Genomic DNA, 16,068 nt, shown 5'->3' on the forward strand with positions numbered 1-16,068 from the left:
TTGTAATCTACTCTTCCTTTGACTAAAATAAATAATACAGTTATTAATATATGAATATTTCCTTGCATGTCCTGCAATTATATATTATTACATAAATTGATACTTCCTTCTTGAGGAATTATCTATTGTTTGTCATAAATTCTGATTTCCTGGGAGCTTAGCAGTTTGCACAGAAATGCATTAAAGAAATTATCTGCTTCTTTCACTTATTTCATTCATCTACTTGTTGGCCTTTTATTGTATGCCACGCATTCCTTCACTTCAAGGGTTTCCTGACTTAGCTTTGCTTGGCCTCAGCTCTGTGAGTCTTCCAAAACCAGATGAACCCAGCAGTTTGTGTGAGCATAGCTAGCCTTAGAAAAGATTGCCTAAAAATCTGTTATTTCCTCTCTTTTCAATATTGAAATATATTTACCGTGATTTCCTCATACTGAAAATAATCAGACTAAAACCTTTGTATTATGGCAGTAGGTGTAAATATTTACAACTAACAGAGACTATATCTAATTTTAGGTACCCACACCCACCACGCTCACTGGGAAATGCAACCAGTCTCTTTCAGGTTACACTTCCAGCTCTTCTAAGGAAGAAAATCCATTAGGCACTGTCGGTAATGCCTTCTCATTACCTCTGATAGCTCTGTTTTTATTCTTGCCTGACAGCTCACAGCAGGAACACATTAAAAAGGCTTTTCTGCATAGGAAATCTGAAATTCAGTGGTCCTCAGACACCCCAAATGAACTTCCTTAGACCAGATGTAATTCATACTAAGACAGGATTTTGAGCCCTCTGCTGAGGAGCTCCTGGGAAGGACAGGCGTTTTAGCTTCTGGCTGATGCAATGAATATTTTCTACCAAATAACAGTGGTTTGGTTTGTTAACATGACAGATTATTGAAATGCAGCTATATGTGAGGATCCTACAGTAAATGATCTCAAGAGCTGGAATATAGGTTGATTTTCAAGCTCAAACTAATTGCGTACAACCTAATTCCCCTAACCACTCTGGTGTCCTTCCTAACTTAATAGAGCATGAGCTCCCAGTCTGGTCCTCTGCTTCATATTTCCTCCATAATCTACAAGCAGCATCACTAGAATGTGGCCACAGACACCTCCATCCACATCTACTTGGCATCTCGGCCTAACTCCTTGTCCCACCATCACTAACTTTGAGGACCACTCACTGGAGCAAGATTGTGTCTGGTAGAGGAAAGATGTACTTTGAAAACATTTAGAGAATGCTTGGGATAACTTTCTTCTTTGGGCAATTAAACCTATGTGGTTTTATTAATTAGAAATGTGGATTTATTAGATGGTAATGTGATGACAAAAGTCACCAAAAGAGAAGAGGAGAAAAACAAGACCATGCAGGTAGCCTGTACCAGAGAGATTAAAGACACAATGAGTGATGCTCAGTACAAAGACTATTTTCTCTTCTCCTGAGCTCTTGCCTGTTGCTGCCATTAGGTTTGCCAAGGCTTGCAAGGATTGTGAACCTCTCCTGCAACCGTTGCAGCTCGTCATATGGAAAGAGCCTAAAACCACACCTGAGTTCACACTATTTGAGTCATTTTCCTTGGAAATTTTGGTCTTTGCTGTACAAACATTTCTTTTAGAGGAAGTGGGAGTAAATCTGCCCTTGAATAATAATGATTACAGTACAATAACTGTAAAATGGAGAGTAACAGTAACCAACTAGAACTGGCCAGGGGGATGATAATTCAGCTTTGCAACAACTTCTGAGGTTTTACAATTTGTTTTCATTTTGCAACGGAATGAAAACAAGTCCTTCAGATATTATGTTTTCAATTTAGGTCTTTCTTACTGTACTGTCAGAAATAACCAGAGGGCCCTGGACCTCAAGAATTTGTCCTTCCAAGTATTTAAAAAATGCTTCAACTTTCATGAATCAGCATTTTCTTCTGGTGGGATAGTTTGTCAAAAATGCACTGGCCAGAACTTTTGCTAACCCCAAACGTTCAAAATCATGAGTCATATCACCCAAAATACAGTTGTTACAAATCACTTGTATTATGGTTTATGGATTGTTTCTGGACTGTCTTCTCTTAAACATACCTTTCCCCTTCATCCTCTAAGGTTGTACATTTGTTTCCCCCTCCTGCAAAACTTCTTGCCTATTTTCTTGGGGATTTTTTTGTTTCTCATACAGTTACTTGGCTTTTTTGGCCTTCCCTAGCTTACGAGCAAGAAGCAATGCTGAGATATTGCTTTTATGGTATGCTGTAGCAGGAGTTTGCCAGGAAGAGGTGGCTGCTGGATGGTGTCTGCAATGGATAGTGGTCATTGCAGGGTGGTCCAACTACCGTCCTGCAAAGCTCTGTCTGGCTGCTTGTTGGTTTTCACTCATCTCAGATGGCATTTTCCATCAGGCAGAGCTGACATCTGTCAGAAGGCAAGAACATCTGCTCTCATGCCCTGGCTGGCTGCAGCCTTTGCCAGCTTGGCAGTGTTTGAGGAAATCAGAAGAGCCACACGGTAATAATTATCACTCAGTGCTTGTGGGGTAGCCACTACGTGTGCAATATCTGTGGTTTGGTTTTGGACCCAACTGGCTCAGTGATGGCTGTGCAGGACCCATATCTAGTTCTAGCAAGCTCCAAGCCCTGTATGTTTTGGAAAGATCCTATTCTTCAAGCAAAAAGTAACGTGGAAAATAAATACCAAGAAAAGGAAATGCAGCTATTCATCCTGAAAGATGGAGGGAACTATAGAAAGAGGGTCAAGTGCTGGAAGGACTTAATGTGATGGAAGTTATAAGGTGCTGTCTAGTTACGCTGTCTTTGTATGAATTGTCTCATGCACCATACCATGTCATACTGTGAATGTGCTCAGCCAGGGACAAGGTTCCCCTGTGTCTTCGGGAGTTTCCACCCTGTTGGGCATTGTCTCAAAATACTGTGTTCCTTGCAAAATTGTCACAAATTTGTTTGGAGTTTTTTATATATATGTTTTTTTCAAAAATCTCTCACGTTAATGCATTTAAATAGAGGGCAAGGGAAGAGAAACCCAGTTGGGAGCACCATATTGAGACAACATAAGTCATTGCTGTTCCACCATTTTCTTGGCACAGATTTCCTCTGTCAAACATTACTTCAGATTGGGGCCCTCATTCTGCATTCACACTCCCTGTTGCTTCTTGCTTCCTTGGAAGCATCAGGAGGGACTTATGGTACTGCTACAAGCAGCTCTTTACAGGAAAAGAAATAAATTGGGCAATATGCTTCAAATAATGAAAGAATGAATTATTTCACCATTTTAGCAGTTTCCCAGGAGGGAGAGTAGAGAGAGAAAATGCACTTAACACTCTCAAATATTAAAATAACAAGAACCACAGCAGCCTCACCCCTCTGGACTTGAACCAAACTGAATGGTTTAGGTAAATTACCAGAAGATCTTCAAGTGGCACACTCCATCAGAGAATATTTCTATGCATGGCGAGAGAAGTTCTCCATATTAATGATATCATGAACTGGCTCAGCTAATTTGAAGTTCTTCTGTAAGGCCTGGTTTCTGGCAGATTAGCTGAATATTTTTTGGAATATGAACTTCCCTTTTAATGTTAGTTTTGATCCTGTTTTCATGGACGATATTCCTGGAAAATTACTTTCTTAAAGCTATATTTCACATATATTTTTTTAATGAGAGATGTTACTCCCTTGTATTCCTGGAACAGGCTTAAAATATTTTGAGCAGTAACTAGAAGGCAATGAGATGAAGTGAACTGTACTTGAATTTTGAGATTTACTGGTTATGTACACAGAACAAAACAAAGCAGCATGGTGAAGGTAAAGGGTTTTTCTAAGACCTTAATTAAGAGTATACAAATGCCCTCCTACATTTTTTTCATGCTTTTGCTGAAAATTTTAATGGAAAGTTTTCAGAGAGCAAAAATGGGATTAAATTAGAAAGAAATTACAAGTAATTCTACAGTGTCCTTTGTGTTTTGATACAGTTGAAAAGGTCTATGTATAATTATAACTAACCAAAAATAAAGATACAATTACAATTACATAATCTAGGGCTCCATATGGGTCCTCAGTGAAGTTTGTGGGCCCATATGGAGCTATTTGGGAAGCAGGACCATACAACCCAACCTGTCAGTAGCAGCATTGTCATCCAAGCTTGAATGGACAACACAGTCCCGGACATTAGTTCCACAAGCCATTACTTGATAAATATAGCATAAAATAGATGGTCTCAGGATGTGTTTTCAGTGTGAGTTTGTTCCAGAGCTCAGATTCCCTGGTGGAAATGCCTCACATTTTAAATGAAAAATCAGGTCTCTGCATTTCTGCTGCTCATGGACAGCATCTAAAGCAACTGGGCCCTCAAAATTAGAAAAAGACGTTGACTCTATGCTTAGTTATTGGAGGAAAACACACCAAGGTAAGTTAACCAGTTCCGAAATGGAGCTGAGGAGATTGCTCAGAAACTGAGAGTGTCCGAGTCATCCTTTGAGGACAGAGCTGCTCACAGCATCTGGATGGCTGCCCACTCTGAATCTGGAGCATGAGACAGTTTGTGAACTTAAAACACATTTTCCAACCTTATGGGATTTTTCTTATGGTCTGTTCTCAGCAAAGCAGCATTATTATTGTAAATAGATGCTCTTTTTGTCCCATCTCCCAGGGGATAAAAAATAATGTTATGTTTGAACATGTATGGTTTCCCACTCATTGCTGAAGCTGTTCTTTTCCTTAAAGTCTGCAGAAAGACAAGCTTTAGCAGATACTGTTAATATCATTACTTTAAAGTTACAGCTGGATGTCTGTGCCAGAGAGTCTTTAATAAGAGACGTGGCCCCTCAGAATTGAAGGGGTTGGAAAGTAGTTTTAGTGAGTCATCTCAGGCATTCTCCTGCACTGTGGCAGGACCTTTCTGTCCAGCCTCTCTGCAAAGTCCTCATTAACTCTTTCAGATGCCTAAGTGCTGTCTTCTGTGCTCATCACTGGGACTGCTAGATCCATGTTTCACTTGCATATTGTCCTGAACCAGGAGTGAGGATTTGGGTACAGCACTGTGCTGCTCTTCCTCCCCTGCTCCCAAGCCACCACCCTCCTGACTGTGCCTCCTGTGCCACTGTGCTTGGGAATATTTTTACAGCTGTTCACCTCCCTCCTTTGGGAGGTGGGTTTTTTTTTCCCTCCAGTGCTTCTCCTGTCAGTGAGTAGTTTTTCCAGCCTTCTCTTCCCCTGAGGCTGGTTGGCACATTACATATTTATGGGGTCACTGCTGTGCCAGTCTCTGAGGCAGAAAGGCCACCCTGGGGCCACCCCACTGCTGCATTTGTTGGTGCACTAGACCCACACTAAGTCTGGGGAACTGTGCTAGCTGAAATACCAAGGTTTCATGGTCTTTCATGACTTCTCCTTCCCTGGGATCCCAAATATAGCTCTTTGGCTATGGGAACTAGCTGGAGACACCACTTCCCAGCAAGGGCCACAGGGTGCAGATGGCACTGTGTCCCCCAGGACCCTTCCGAGCCATCTGCCTACTCTTATATGATGACTTTCCATGCCCACAGTGACATCTGTTTAAGAAAAGTGTTTTGGTCTTGGTCATAAATCTGTGAATATGTATGCTACTGAACAAATACTGAGGAAAAGCCATCATTACATAATGAGATCTGTATTCATTTCAGCCAAAGGTGGTAGCAACCACAGAGCTGGATTGTATCACTGGGTCCTTTCTCATGCTACGCTCACCTGTCTGTGTCCTCACTGCTGAGACATGATGGATGTTGCTTGGGATTGCAGTGAGGTGTAGTGATTCACTCTGATATCTGGGAGAGCTTTCCTGTCCACCTGGGTACATGGGAAAGTCATTGGCCAATGACACTTGAGCATTTTAGCATGCGTATAAGTTGCAAGTGAGGTCTAGTCCCTTCATTTAGCCCGTGATGTTGGTAGCATGCCTTGTCTTGGGTGAGAGATTTCTGAGTTTGAATGTGAATAATGCTTGTCAATAAATAGCAGAAGTTCATTTTTTTTTTTTTTTGAAGATTTTAATTATTATTTTAAAACCCATTTTCCCTGATCATATTTGGGGAAAAAAGAGAGATGAATACCAGTTCAGAAATCCAGTTTATAATTTATGCATTCAGGGCCTCTTGGGATAAAACTTGGGGTGGCAATTCATAAAGCTTTCATTCTTCAGTAACTTACTCCCTGACTTAGCTGGAAGACCCATAGCATGAGATACAAGAACAATATATCTGACAGGAGACTGGTGAGTGATCACTCTTAAAAACAGACTAGAAATATAATAACTTGGATTTTTTTTCATTGCAAAGATAAATAATAATTTGACAGGAGATGTCATTACTGTTTAATGACTTTGTCTGAACAGAACAATTGAAGGAAATACTCTTGCTCTTCCTCATCCCTTGCCATTTCCATGATGTCATTTGGTCTGGCCGTAACAATTGGAAAGTTAGAACATAGGAAAGGCACTGCCTGCAGGGCAAAATATACACAGCAATGCACGGTAGCAACGATGTGTATCACTGCTACAGACATCAAGGTATCACGTTTTACCAAGAGAACAGAAAACGAGAAGGAAGTTTTAGTGGAGGCCTTTTGCACTGACTTAATCAGTAACTAAGCCATCATAATCGTGACTTAGTAAAAACACTGCCACAGTCTGAAGAAATGAAGAAGTTTGTACATGTCTAGGAATTTTGGTTGCTTAGACTTCTTTGGTAGGTTTTTGTTTTTCTTTCCTACATGTGGAATATCTGCTGCTGAAAAGCATCTTCCCGGCTGTCAACATGTGCCTGGTCTGGCACCATCTGTAAGTGGTTTTGCCCCCTGGGGTAGATGGTTGGCCACATATACTGAGTCAATTATTGATTTTAAGATAGTGGATATGATTTTTAGTTCAAGCTGTAGAGATTGTCCTTCAAGATCCAGAGGTCACAGTTTCAGTTTTGGTTTCCGCAGCTGATGTCACCTCCTGCAATGTTATGCTGATAAGAAGCTGGGGGGAAAGTCTATTACTGTCTGTCTTGGAGTAGTGGAGAAGAAAGAGTAATTTTCCCATCACTTTCCCTATTAATCCTTTTAATGCTCCAGACAAATCCTGCCACATCTCTTCTCAGCAGTCCATTGCTGTACAAGTAAAATCTCAAAATCTCTTTGCCCATACAGAAAAATAATTTTTAAAAGTCCCTTTCTACAGCATTATCTGAGTAGAAGAATACTGGATTGGGTCAAACTCACAGCCCAGGGAGTCAACACTCCATCTCTGATGTAGCAGTGAGAAGATTCAAGACAATTTACCTTTCATCAGACCAAATTTAAGTCTTATCCTGGCCTGTAACAGAAGGTGGTGTCAGTTCACATTTTATTATCTCTTGCAGAAGTCTTTTTCATTAGCTCATGGTAGCACTCAGTCTCCCTGATATCTGGTCCAACCTCCCATTTTACAAACCTTCTTAAATTTTTGTCCTCAGTAACTTCTGCATGGTGCTAAATTCCTTGGGTTGATCACATGCCATGCAAAGAAATACTACTTTTTACAGCATTTGATTTTCTCATCTTTACCACCCATTCTCTCAGGACTGTGGTTGACCTTAAAAACCCTGTAATTCTACATCTGAACCACCAATACAAATTCAAATGGTCTAACACCTTGCTTAGTACTTTTTGTGTTTCCTACTGCCCTTCAAACACTGTATAGCTAATATAAAACTGTAGACAGAGGGGCTTATGTGGAATTTGGGCTGGATAAGTCTGAATAAAGTAACATGACTGCTTCATAGAATCATAGAATGGTTTGGGTTGGAAGGGACCTTAAAGCTCACCCAGTTCCAACCCCCCTGCCATCAGCAGGGACACCTTCCACTAGACCAGGCTGCTCAAAGGCTCATCCAACCGGGCCTTCAACACTTCCAGGGTGGGGGCATCCACAACTTCCTTGGGCAACCTGTTCCAGTGTCTCACCACCATCACAGGAAAAAATTTCTTCCTAATATCTCATCTAAACCTACCCTCTTCCAGTTGTTTAAAGCCGTTACCCCTTGTTCATCTTCTCCTCTAATTCCTGGCACTGTCCTTCCTGAGGTGTATTGTTGTTTGCTTATTCTCTACATCGAGTTTTTAGACTAAATGTTATGAATGGTGCAGAGTTGTTCCCTGTTGTGCCTGGTGCACAAGGACATCCACTGTCTGCTGGTACTGGATGAAGAAACCAGTTCTCTGCATCAGGCTGCAGCAGCTTCTGGGCTATGAGTTGGGTCCTGGGTGATAAGTGAGGTGCTGGTAGGTACAGGAGGGATTGGTGCAGAGCTCTTTTATATCTCTTTGTAGCATAAAGCTTTTGACAGTGTAAAATCAAACTAGGAATGGCAACACTACAAAAAGAAGCTGGATGACAGAGCCAGAGGCAAAGGTAGGAAGGAGCTCAGGGGCTGCATGCTCCTCCCCAGCCACTACATTTCAGTAGCACCAGGGGACAATGGGACTTTGTCACCACAGGGCTCAGGGCACTGCTGTGGAAATGATCTGCCCTGAGTAAACAGGATCACAAAGCATGCACACATCTCTGTCTCCATGGGCTTCGAGTGGATTGTGCACCCGCAGGACAATACAGGGATATGTGTGAGGAAGAGAGATATGAGCAATAGTTATCTCAAGTCTCCTCATACAGTAAAACACCTTCAGAAGGAAAAGGTCTTAAGACACTTGGAAGTGTATACTGTGCCTGTACAAACATGGTGATTCAGGCAAAAAGCACCTTTTGGTATAAAGGGTTCCTGGATGTGAAAAATCCTGAGGATCACTAGATCTCCTTTGGCCTCCATGGAACAGGACATGGAATTAAACCTTCTGTGAGAAGCCTAAGAATTAGTGGTTCTGTCAAATTTATCTTCAAAAAATCCAGCCATGAAAACCTTTGAATTGCAGTGGTGGTGCCAGGCATGAAAACTTGGTGAACTGCACAACAGAAACCTGTTGTGTTGTACACTGAATGTTTTATTGAGATCACTGGTTTATTCTGACTGATACCAGGGAAGATTGGCAGATAAGTCATTTCCAGCTCCTGAGAGGCAAAATGAACATATCTATTCTGTGGCTGTTGGTCTAAAAAGCCAGATCTTAAAAGAGTCAGTACTTTCTCGTCTCAAGGATAAAGTTCAAATCTGTATGATCAAAATTGGATGAATATTAAAAGGAAAAAAAAATAACCACTGCAAACATCCACGCAAATAAACATCACAGTTCTCTTTCAGTACTATTTATAGTTCTTTCAGTTTAATGACCCCAAACATCACATGAAGGGTTTCTCTAATGTGCTACCAAGTCTGCTTATAGAAGACACTGCCTCAACAATGTGGTAGTGTGAAGACTCCCACGGCAGCACCCATGCAGAAATTTCAGATCTCCTTGGACAGCCTCTTCCTGTACCATAAAGTTTCAACAGGGGAAAAAAGTGATGATATGGGGTTTAGCTCATTGCTTATACACCATGGCAAGCAGAGACAGGTCGAAAACAGTGTATGTTATTAAAATTAAAATTAACTAGCACATCAGAAGTGTGGACAGATGTGCTCTTCTGCCTGTAGCTGGAGAAATTTGGGATATTACAGCTCCTGTCTGGTTTCTGCCATATCTTGGCTGGTGGATCCTTCCCCTTGGGGAGCGGCTGGAAGGCAAAGCTGCTTGGTGCATGGCCTGTTGACAGTGTCAGGGTGGCCCCAGTCTCCCTTGGATGCTCCTGCCAGCCCCAGGACTGAGACATGGGCAGCCCCATGATCACTGAGAGCCCACTTCCAACCACTCTTTTTTTGTGAGAGGACATGAGGAAGAGGGATTTGAGTCAGTGCTGTTGCATATGGGCAGGATATAATAGATTCATGGATTTGCACAGGCACAAGCTGACTGCTCTGGGTAAGAGCTGTAATACTGCTCCTATGCCAATAAAAATGCCAGAGCTGAAGGCTCTCCCTTCCCGCATGGCTTGCCTGGCCAGCAAGGTTGGGATCACTGCTCTGCAAGATCAGTGAGCAGTCCTGCCCACTTCAGTGCAAAGTAAAACAGATTAGATTGAATCATCATTATAGAACAAAAAATGTGTCTCCTAACAGTAACTAATGGCTGTCTTCTGTATTGCTTTTAATTTACAGAGCTTCAGTCATGGCTGAACTATTCTATATGCTATTCATTAGCTGATCACATGCCACTGCTAATTTTATTCAAATGGATTCACTATTTATAAATATTCACCAGTTTGTGCTGACATATGAGGGAAGGGAGGGACATATTTACACCATCTACTTTACGTCTTTAGTACAGATGCTTTGCAGTTCTCCTTTAGAGTGACTGACCCCATCTCATTTACCAAGGATGAAACTTGGGCTCCTAAAGCTATTTCTATGGCATTCACCTGTATGCTATGCCTAAACAAGACAGTTTAAGACTCACTACCCTCTTCTTCTTAGGCTTCAACCATCTATTGAGTCCATTCACATTTGTCTGCACAGTGGGCTAAGTTAGCCATATGGTATTGGTACTGCTCTTCAATCATTGAGGTTTTTTTCATCAAAAAATTGCACATAGAATAGAATAGAATAGAATAGAATAGAATAGAATAGAATAGAATAGAATAGAATAGAATAGTTCTAGTTGGAAAGGACCTACAATGATCACCTAGTCCAACCACCTGGCCACTTCAGGGTTAACCAAAAGTTAAAGTATATTATTAAGGGCATTGTCCAAATGCCTCTTAAATACTGACAGGCTTGGGGTATTGATCACCTCTCTAGGAAGCCTGAATATAAATTTTGGGGTGAATAAATTTCATGCTAAAAATTGCTAGTTTTTTAGGGTTCATGAATATCAAGCAGAATGCTCTGTGGTTGCCTAAGTAACAAAAAAATACACAACTCCCTTATGTCTTCCATGGAGCAAGCCAGCTAATTTGGTACCATTAAACCAACTTCACTAGTAGCTGAATTGCATTTTTTGCTGGTACAACCTCATCCCTAATTAAACATTTATAACCTCACATAGCTAGATACAATACAAGTCACCCTGGCTGAGAGACCTTTGCTCACGGAAAATCAGCATTTGATGTTCAAAAGATGGAATGGAACCAGCATGTTAAAGCATCTACTCACTATCCAAACAGTCCCTATTGTTACAGTTATTTCCAGTAATATCCTGTTTGTCACTGGGATAGCACTTTGGTTTGCCTGCCCTAGAAATAGCCACTTACCTCGTGGCTAAACCCTTTCAGTGTGGGACTTGGAATTTCACCAAAGTTAAGGAGACCAACTCAGGGCTCTAGCTTCCAGAAAAATCTCTTCAAAATGCCTTGAGAAATAACCAAACATAAACTTCCATGCATTCAACAAAATAACACAGATTCATATCCAAATAACAAATTTGCCTTCCCCATCTGTCTGGCATTGCCTCTGACCCTACTCTACATCCATCACATCCCAGCCCTGGCAACAGGCCATGAACAAATTCATTTTTGTGGACTATGGGTGTAATCTGTGGCAAAATATTGCTAGTGGAGAACTAATAACTGGTTTGGACTTTTATACAGTGCAGCTGCGTACATGGTGAAACACCAACAGCCTTTCGTCCCAGGCACTGCTGTAGCTGAGTTGTAAATGCTGTGCGAGATATCTGCAGGAAGCCTGTCCTTCCCAGGGTGCAATCCATGTCCTGCCTTTGATTTTCTTAGAGGCAGGATAGGCTCAAATTTTAAAAGCAGATTCAAGCCATTTCTTGTGAAAGGCACTGAATGGAGCCCTGGAGTGTGTCCAAAGAAGGGTAACAAAGCTGGGGAAGGATCTGGAGCTCAGGTCTTATGAGGAGGGGCTGAGGGAACTGGGATTGTTTGGTCTGGAGGAGGCTCAGAGGAGACATTATCACTCTCTACAACTACCTGAAATGAGGGTGTAGTGTGGTGGGGGTTGGTCTTTTTTCCCAGGTAACCAGTGATATGATGAGAGGAAATGGCCTCAAGTTGTGCCAGGGGAGGTTCAGGTTGGATATTAGGAAAAAATTCTTCTCCTAAAGAGTGGTCAGACATTGGAACAGGCTGCCTAGGGAAGTGGTGGAGTCACCATCCCTGGAGGTGTTTAAAAGATGAGTAGATGCAGCCCTCAGGGGTATGCTTTAGTGGGCATGGTGGTGATGAGTTGATGGTTAGACTGGATGATCTTAGAGGTCTTTTCCAACCCTAATGATTCTATGATTCTGCAAATAAGTACTGTACAGATCTAATACTGTTGGAGCTCAGCCCTCTGAAATACTGGTTGTTTCCTATGGGCTGCCCTTGTCAGTATGTTCACCAGTTTCACCTGTGCCTTTGAAACCTGTACCAGGTGTGCAATGCATCAGGGCAAATAAACATAGCTGGTGCTGCGGGGCCGTGAACAGTTAACGCCTTGGCCACAGCAGTGGTGCATCTGGAGCTTTTCCCAATGCTGGGCTGGATAACATCACTGTCTCTCCGAGTCACTGGAGTCCCGGCAGTGAGAAACTGCTCTGAGATCACCACTGGAAGCCTTGATTTTTAATGCTTCTCCCCCCTCCCTTTTTCCATTAGAAAGAAGGAAATTGGTAAATACCCTGGGACTCACAACCAGGTTGTAACCCAGTGAGCCAAGAGGAAGCGCTTGCTAACACACCACTTCTGGGTGAAAAACCTTCTGTTGAAAGTGCAGCTTTGCAAAAATCTGCAGCAATTAATTGCTTTTGAGCATTTCTAGCACAGGAGAACTGAATCGAATGGCTTCAGCTTGTTTAGGAAATTTGAAACAGTTGGTTTTCACTATAGCAAGGGCAGGGGCAAAAAAACCAGTTCCCTGGGGTAAATTCGAATGTGATTTTCCAGAGCCTCAACCATCCTGCAGGATCCGTCTGCACATGAAGCCTTCCTGTGTGTTGTGGTGCCCATGGTACCACCATGGCCATGGAACTGCTGTGCCCATCGTACTGCTGTGCCACCAATCCTCTCGACCATGGGGTGCCATGCAGATAGATGTGGAAGGGGCTGTCAGGATATCCTAAAGGCTGTGAGCCCAAGGGTAAAGTTGCCCCAAGTGAGGTCTTTTCTCTCTCAATACCCACAGTATTTTAAATAGGTTATGTTATACTTTATGCCAGGTAATATTTTTATGTTTTAAGAGTGAGATTTTTTCCAGCACTCTGCTCCAGGAGTCATTTCCACTGCTCAATTCTGTGTGCAGTTTTGTAGGTAAATTAGTTTAATAAATGATGGGATTTCCAAAAAACTGAAATTCCATTTTTGTTCAAAGCTAGTTTTGACCACTGCCACTGATTTGTCTCAGAATAGCATGTTAATATACAGAGTTATTTTTTCCCTTATCTTTCTGAACTTTCTCATTGAAAACATTCTTAGTTTATATTTATGTGCTATAACAGTTAAGAAGGAAAATAAGAATAGCTGGAGGTATTTGAGAGGTCTAAATCTTCAAATCTTGAAAATGTAGCTTGATTTAAAAGTGCATGCATACTGCTCTTACCTGGCACCCCAAGGAAATAATGATTATGCAGCTACACTCTTCATCTTCCCACCCTTCTCTGAGCCCCCCTCTCCCTCAGTAACTTTTGAGCCCACTGGCAATTTCTACCACTTCTGACAGAGAGGAAACAAAATCAAAGCAAGTCCCTGCAAGTCACCTGGGTAGGGAAGAGACACTCAGCGTGGTGCCTGCCCTGAGCGCAGCCTGGCTGGCATTGGCACCTGTGTGTGTGTCCACAGCCCCTGTGCACACGCGTGTGCTCACATCAGAACAACCCAGCCCACAGGCTGATGCATATATGGTCTGGTACCAGTTATTGTATGGCTTATTCCATAGGCAGAGGTATTTGCAGGGCATGGGAGAGAGAGAAAAGGGCGGTGGGTGCTGGGACTGGCACGTTGCTGGGGAGTAAGGCTGTACTGGACAAGCAGATCTTGGTTTATCATGGGAAAGTGGGTGCTGTTGCAATATAAGACAGAAATTCATGTTGCCAGATTTCCTTAGGGCTTTGGGCTCATGGAAATACGTATTTACACCATGCAATATTCTTATATCTTGTCTGGGTAAAGATTTTTTTTTCTAAAATCGTCATTTAATCTATCTAGTGGGAAGGGTAGAGGAAAGAGAGCATTGCTTGCATTAGAAGTGACGCTGCCCACTCTTGTGGAGGAAAAGGTCTTCACATTTCCATGGATCAGATTCTGCAATTACACAGCTTTCTTGTTTGGCCAGTTCATCTGCTAAGCCTGACACGAAGCCAGAATGAAAACAGAGATTTTCCCATTACAGAATACCAAATCTATGATAAGCCACGCCATGAAAATTCTGTTTTTAAGGAGGTGGGGAGAGAATGAGGGAAACTCCAACTGCTGCTGAAAGATAAGCAATGAGTTTTGCAGTGCTTCTAGAATCTGTTTTTCAGCGAGCTCATAAACAACAACAGTCGTAAGCCAAAGGAGCAGTGAGAGAAGAAAACCAGCAGAATTTGGGATAGGAAAATTTAAGCAGAAGTTTGAGCAACAGTTTTAGCTTATCACATCATCTGCATGATAACTTTGGACACAGCTGGGTAAAGTAAGTAATTACTACAGAAAGAGGACTGTGAATATTGTACCTAATCTGTGGGTGTTTTGCACAGTGATGCAGTGAACATCGTTGATGATCTTGATTATGTTCATATTTTTTTCTTATACTACACGTCTCCTCACTATAAAGTACTCAAGCCAATCACCACTTCTGCTTTCCCTACCATCAAGTGACAGTATTAAAATGTATTTATAGATAGAGTAACAAATGTCTCTGAAAGGAGAGTTATATTCTGACAGCACTGAAAGAGACCATGCTGGTTTTCTCAAAGATTACTCCTTCAATAGGATATAAATATTGTAATTTATGCATCATTTGCCATGAGGCACAAGATCACCGATAGCATATATTTTTTTGTATATATATATGTAGTCTTCATCATAACTGTAGCCTGCAAAGTTCAGAACTTCAGAATTTAAAAAACAAAGCGAGAATACATATCAATGGAGGCTGAATTATATTTGTTGTCCCCAAAATCCAGTGGATTTAATTGCATCCCTAACACTGCTTATTTGCCAAAAACAAAACAAAAATTGGAAGCAAACAAATAAATTCTCTGAATAAATCCTGCTTTGCCCCAATTGTATGAGCTGCCATATAAGCTGCCTGGCTGCCATCCAGGCCTGAATCACATTCCCGGACAAGAAGTAACCCATGCATCCCCTTTGAACCATCCTCTCCTCTCCTTGAGCTTCCTTTACCTCCCACCTGGCTCTCCCACAGGTCTCAATTAAATTTCTTTTAAAGCACTTTCTTACCTGCATAGTGGTCAAACACAGTGGGGACATACTCCTCTGGGAAGGCATCGTTGGCGTAACTCATCAGCAAACAGGTTTTCCCAACTGCACCATCCCCAACCACCACACATTTTAACATCTTCTTCGTGTTATTGCTGCTCCCATCAGTGCAGTTGTCATCTTCTTCTTTGCCGTTCATTCTTGCTGCTGCTGCCACTGCTCTTGCTGTTCCCAGGACTTCCAAGTGAACATGAAGGAAAAATGAAGTGCGATTGTATTGACTTTTCCTGAGTTTGGAGCGGTGGGGAGGGGGGGGGAAGCAGCAAATCTCAAACTCAGGAAATCATACTAATGTTTCCAGGCTGTCACAGCCGCTTCTAACAATTACCAGATCAGTCAAGAGAATCATCGAGGTGAATAAATTAAATATACAGAGAGGAATATAATAAAAAAGCGATCTGTCCTTTCTTGTTCTTTCGAGTCAGGAAATCCTCATCCTGCCCCGGAGTTCTCAGTATTTATTGCGACTTAAAAAATATCAGCAGCCTGCGGCTTTGATTCGTGTCTCCCTTCCTCCAGCTTGGCCGCAAGAATCAGGGATTCCTGTTAAATCCACTCCATTTTCCATTTCATTTCTAACATGGAGGAGAGCCTGGAGGTTTTTAATGGAGTTTTTCCTTTCTTTCTCCAGCTTGCTGTGTGTCAGGAAATCATGGGTTTC

General features: G+C 42.0%; 1 protein-coding gene across 1 annotated transcript in view; it reads right to left on the reverse strand.

Annotated features, from left to right (window-relative positions):
• Positions 1 to 16,030, reverse strand: part of RHOJ (ras homolog family member J) — a 55,318-nt gene extending 39,288 nt beyond the window's left edge. The window contains exon 1 of the mRNA XM_010170209.1: positions 15,369 to 16,030. Within this exon, the coding sequence (XP_010168511.1) occupies positions 15,369 to 15,546 (178 nt within the window). The 5' untranslated portion in view covers positions 15,547 to 16,030. The remainder of the gene's footprint in view (positions 1 to 15,368) is intronic.
• Between the last annotated feature and the right edge of the window lie 38 nt (positions 16,031 to 16,068).

This window comes from Antrostomus carolinensis, unplaced genomic scaffold, assembly GCF_000700745.2.
Source record: "Antrostomus carolinensis isolate BGI_N321 unplaced genomic scaffold, ASM70074v2 scaffold5566, whole genome shotgun sequence".
In the NCBI taxonomy this organism is placed as follows: Eukaryota; Metazoa; Chordata; class Aves; order Caprimulgiformes; family Caprimulgidae; genus Antrostomus; species Antrostomus carolinensis.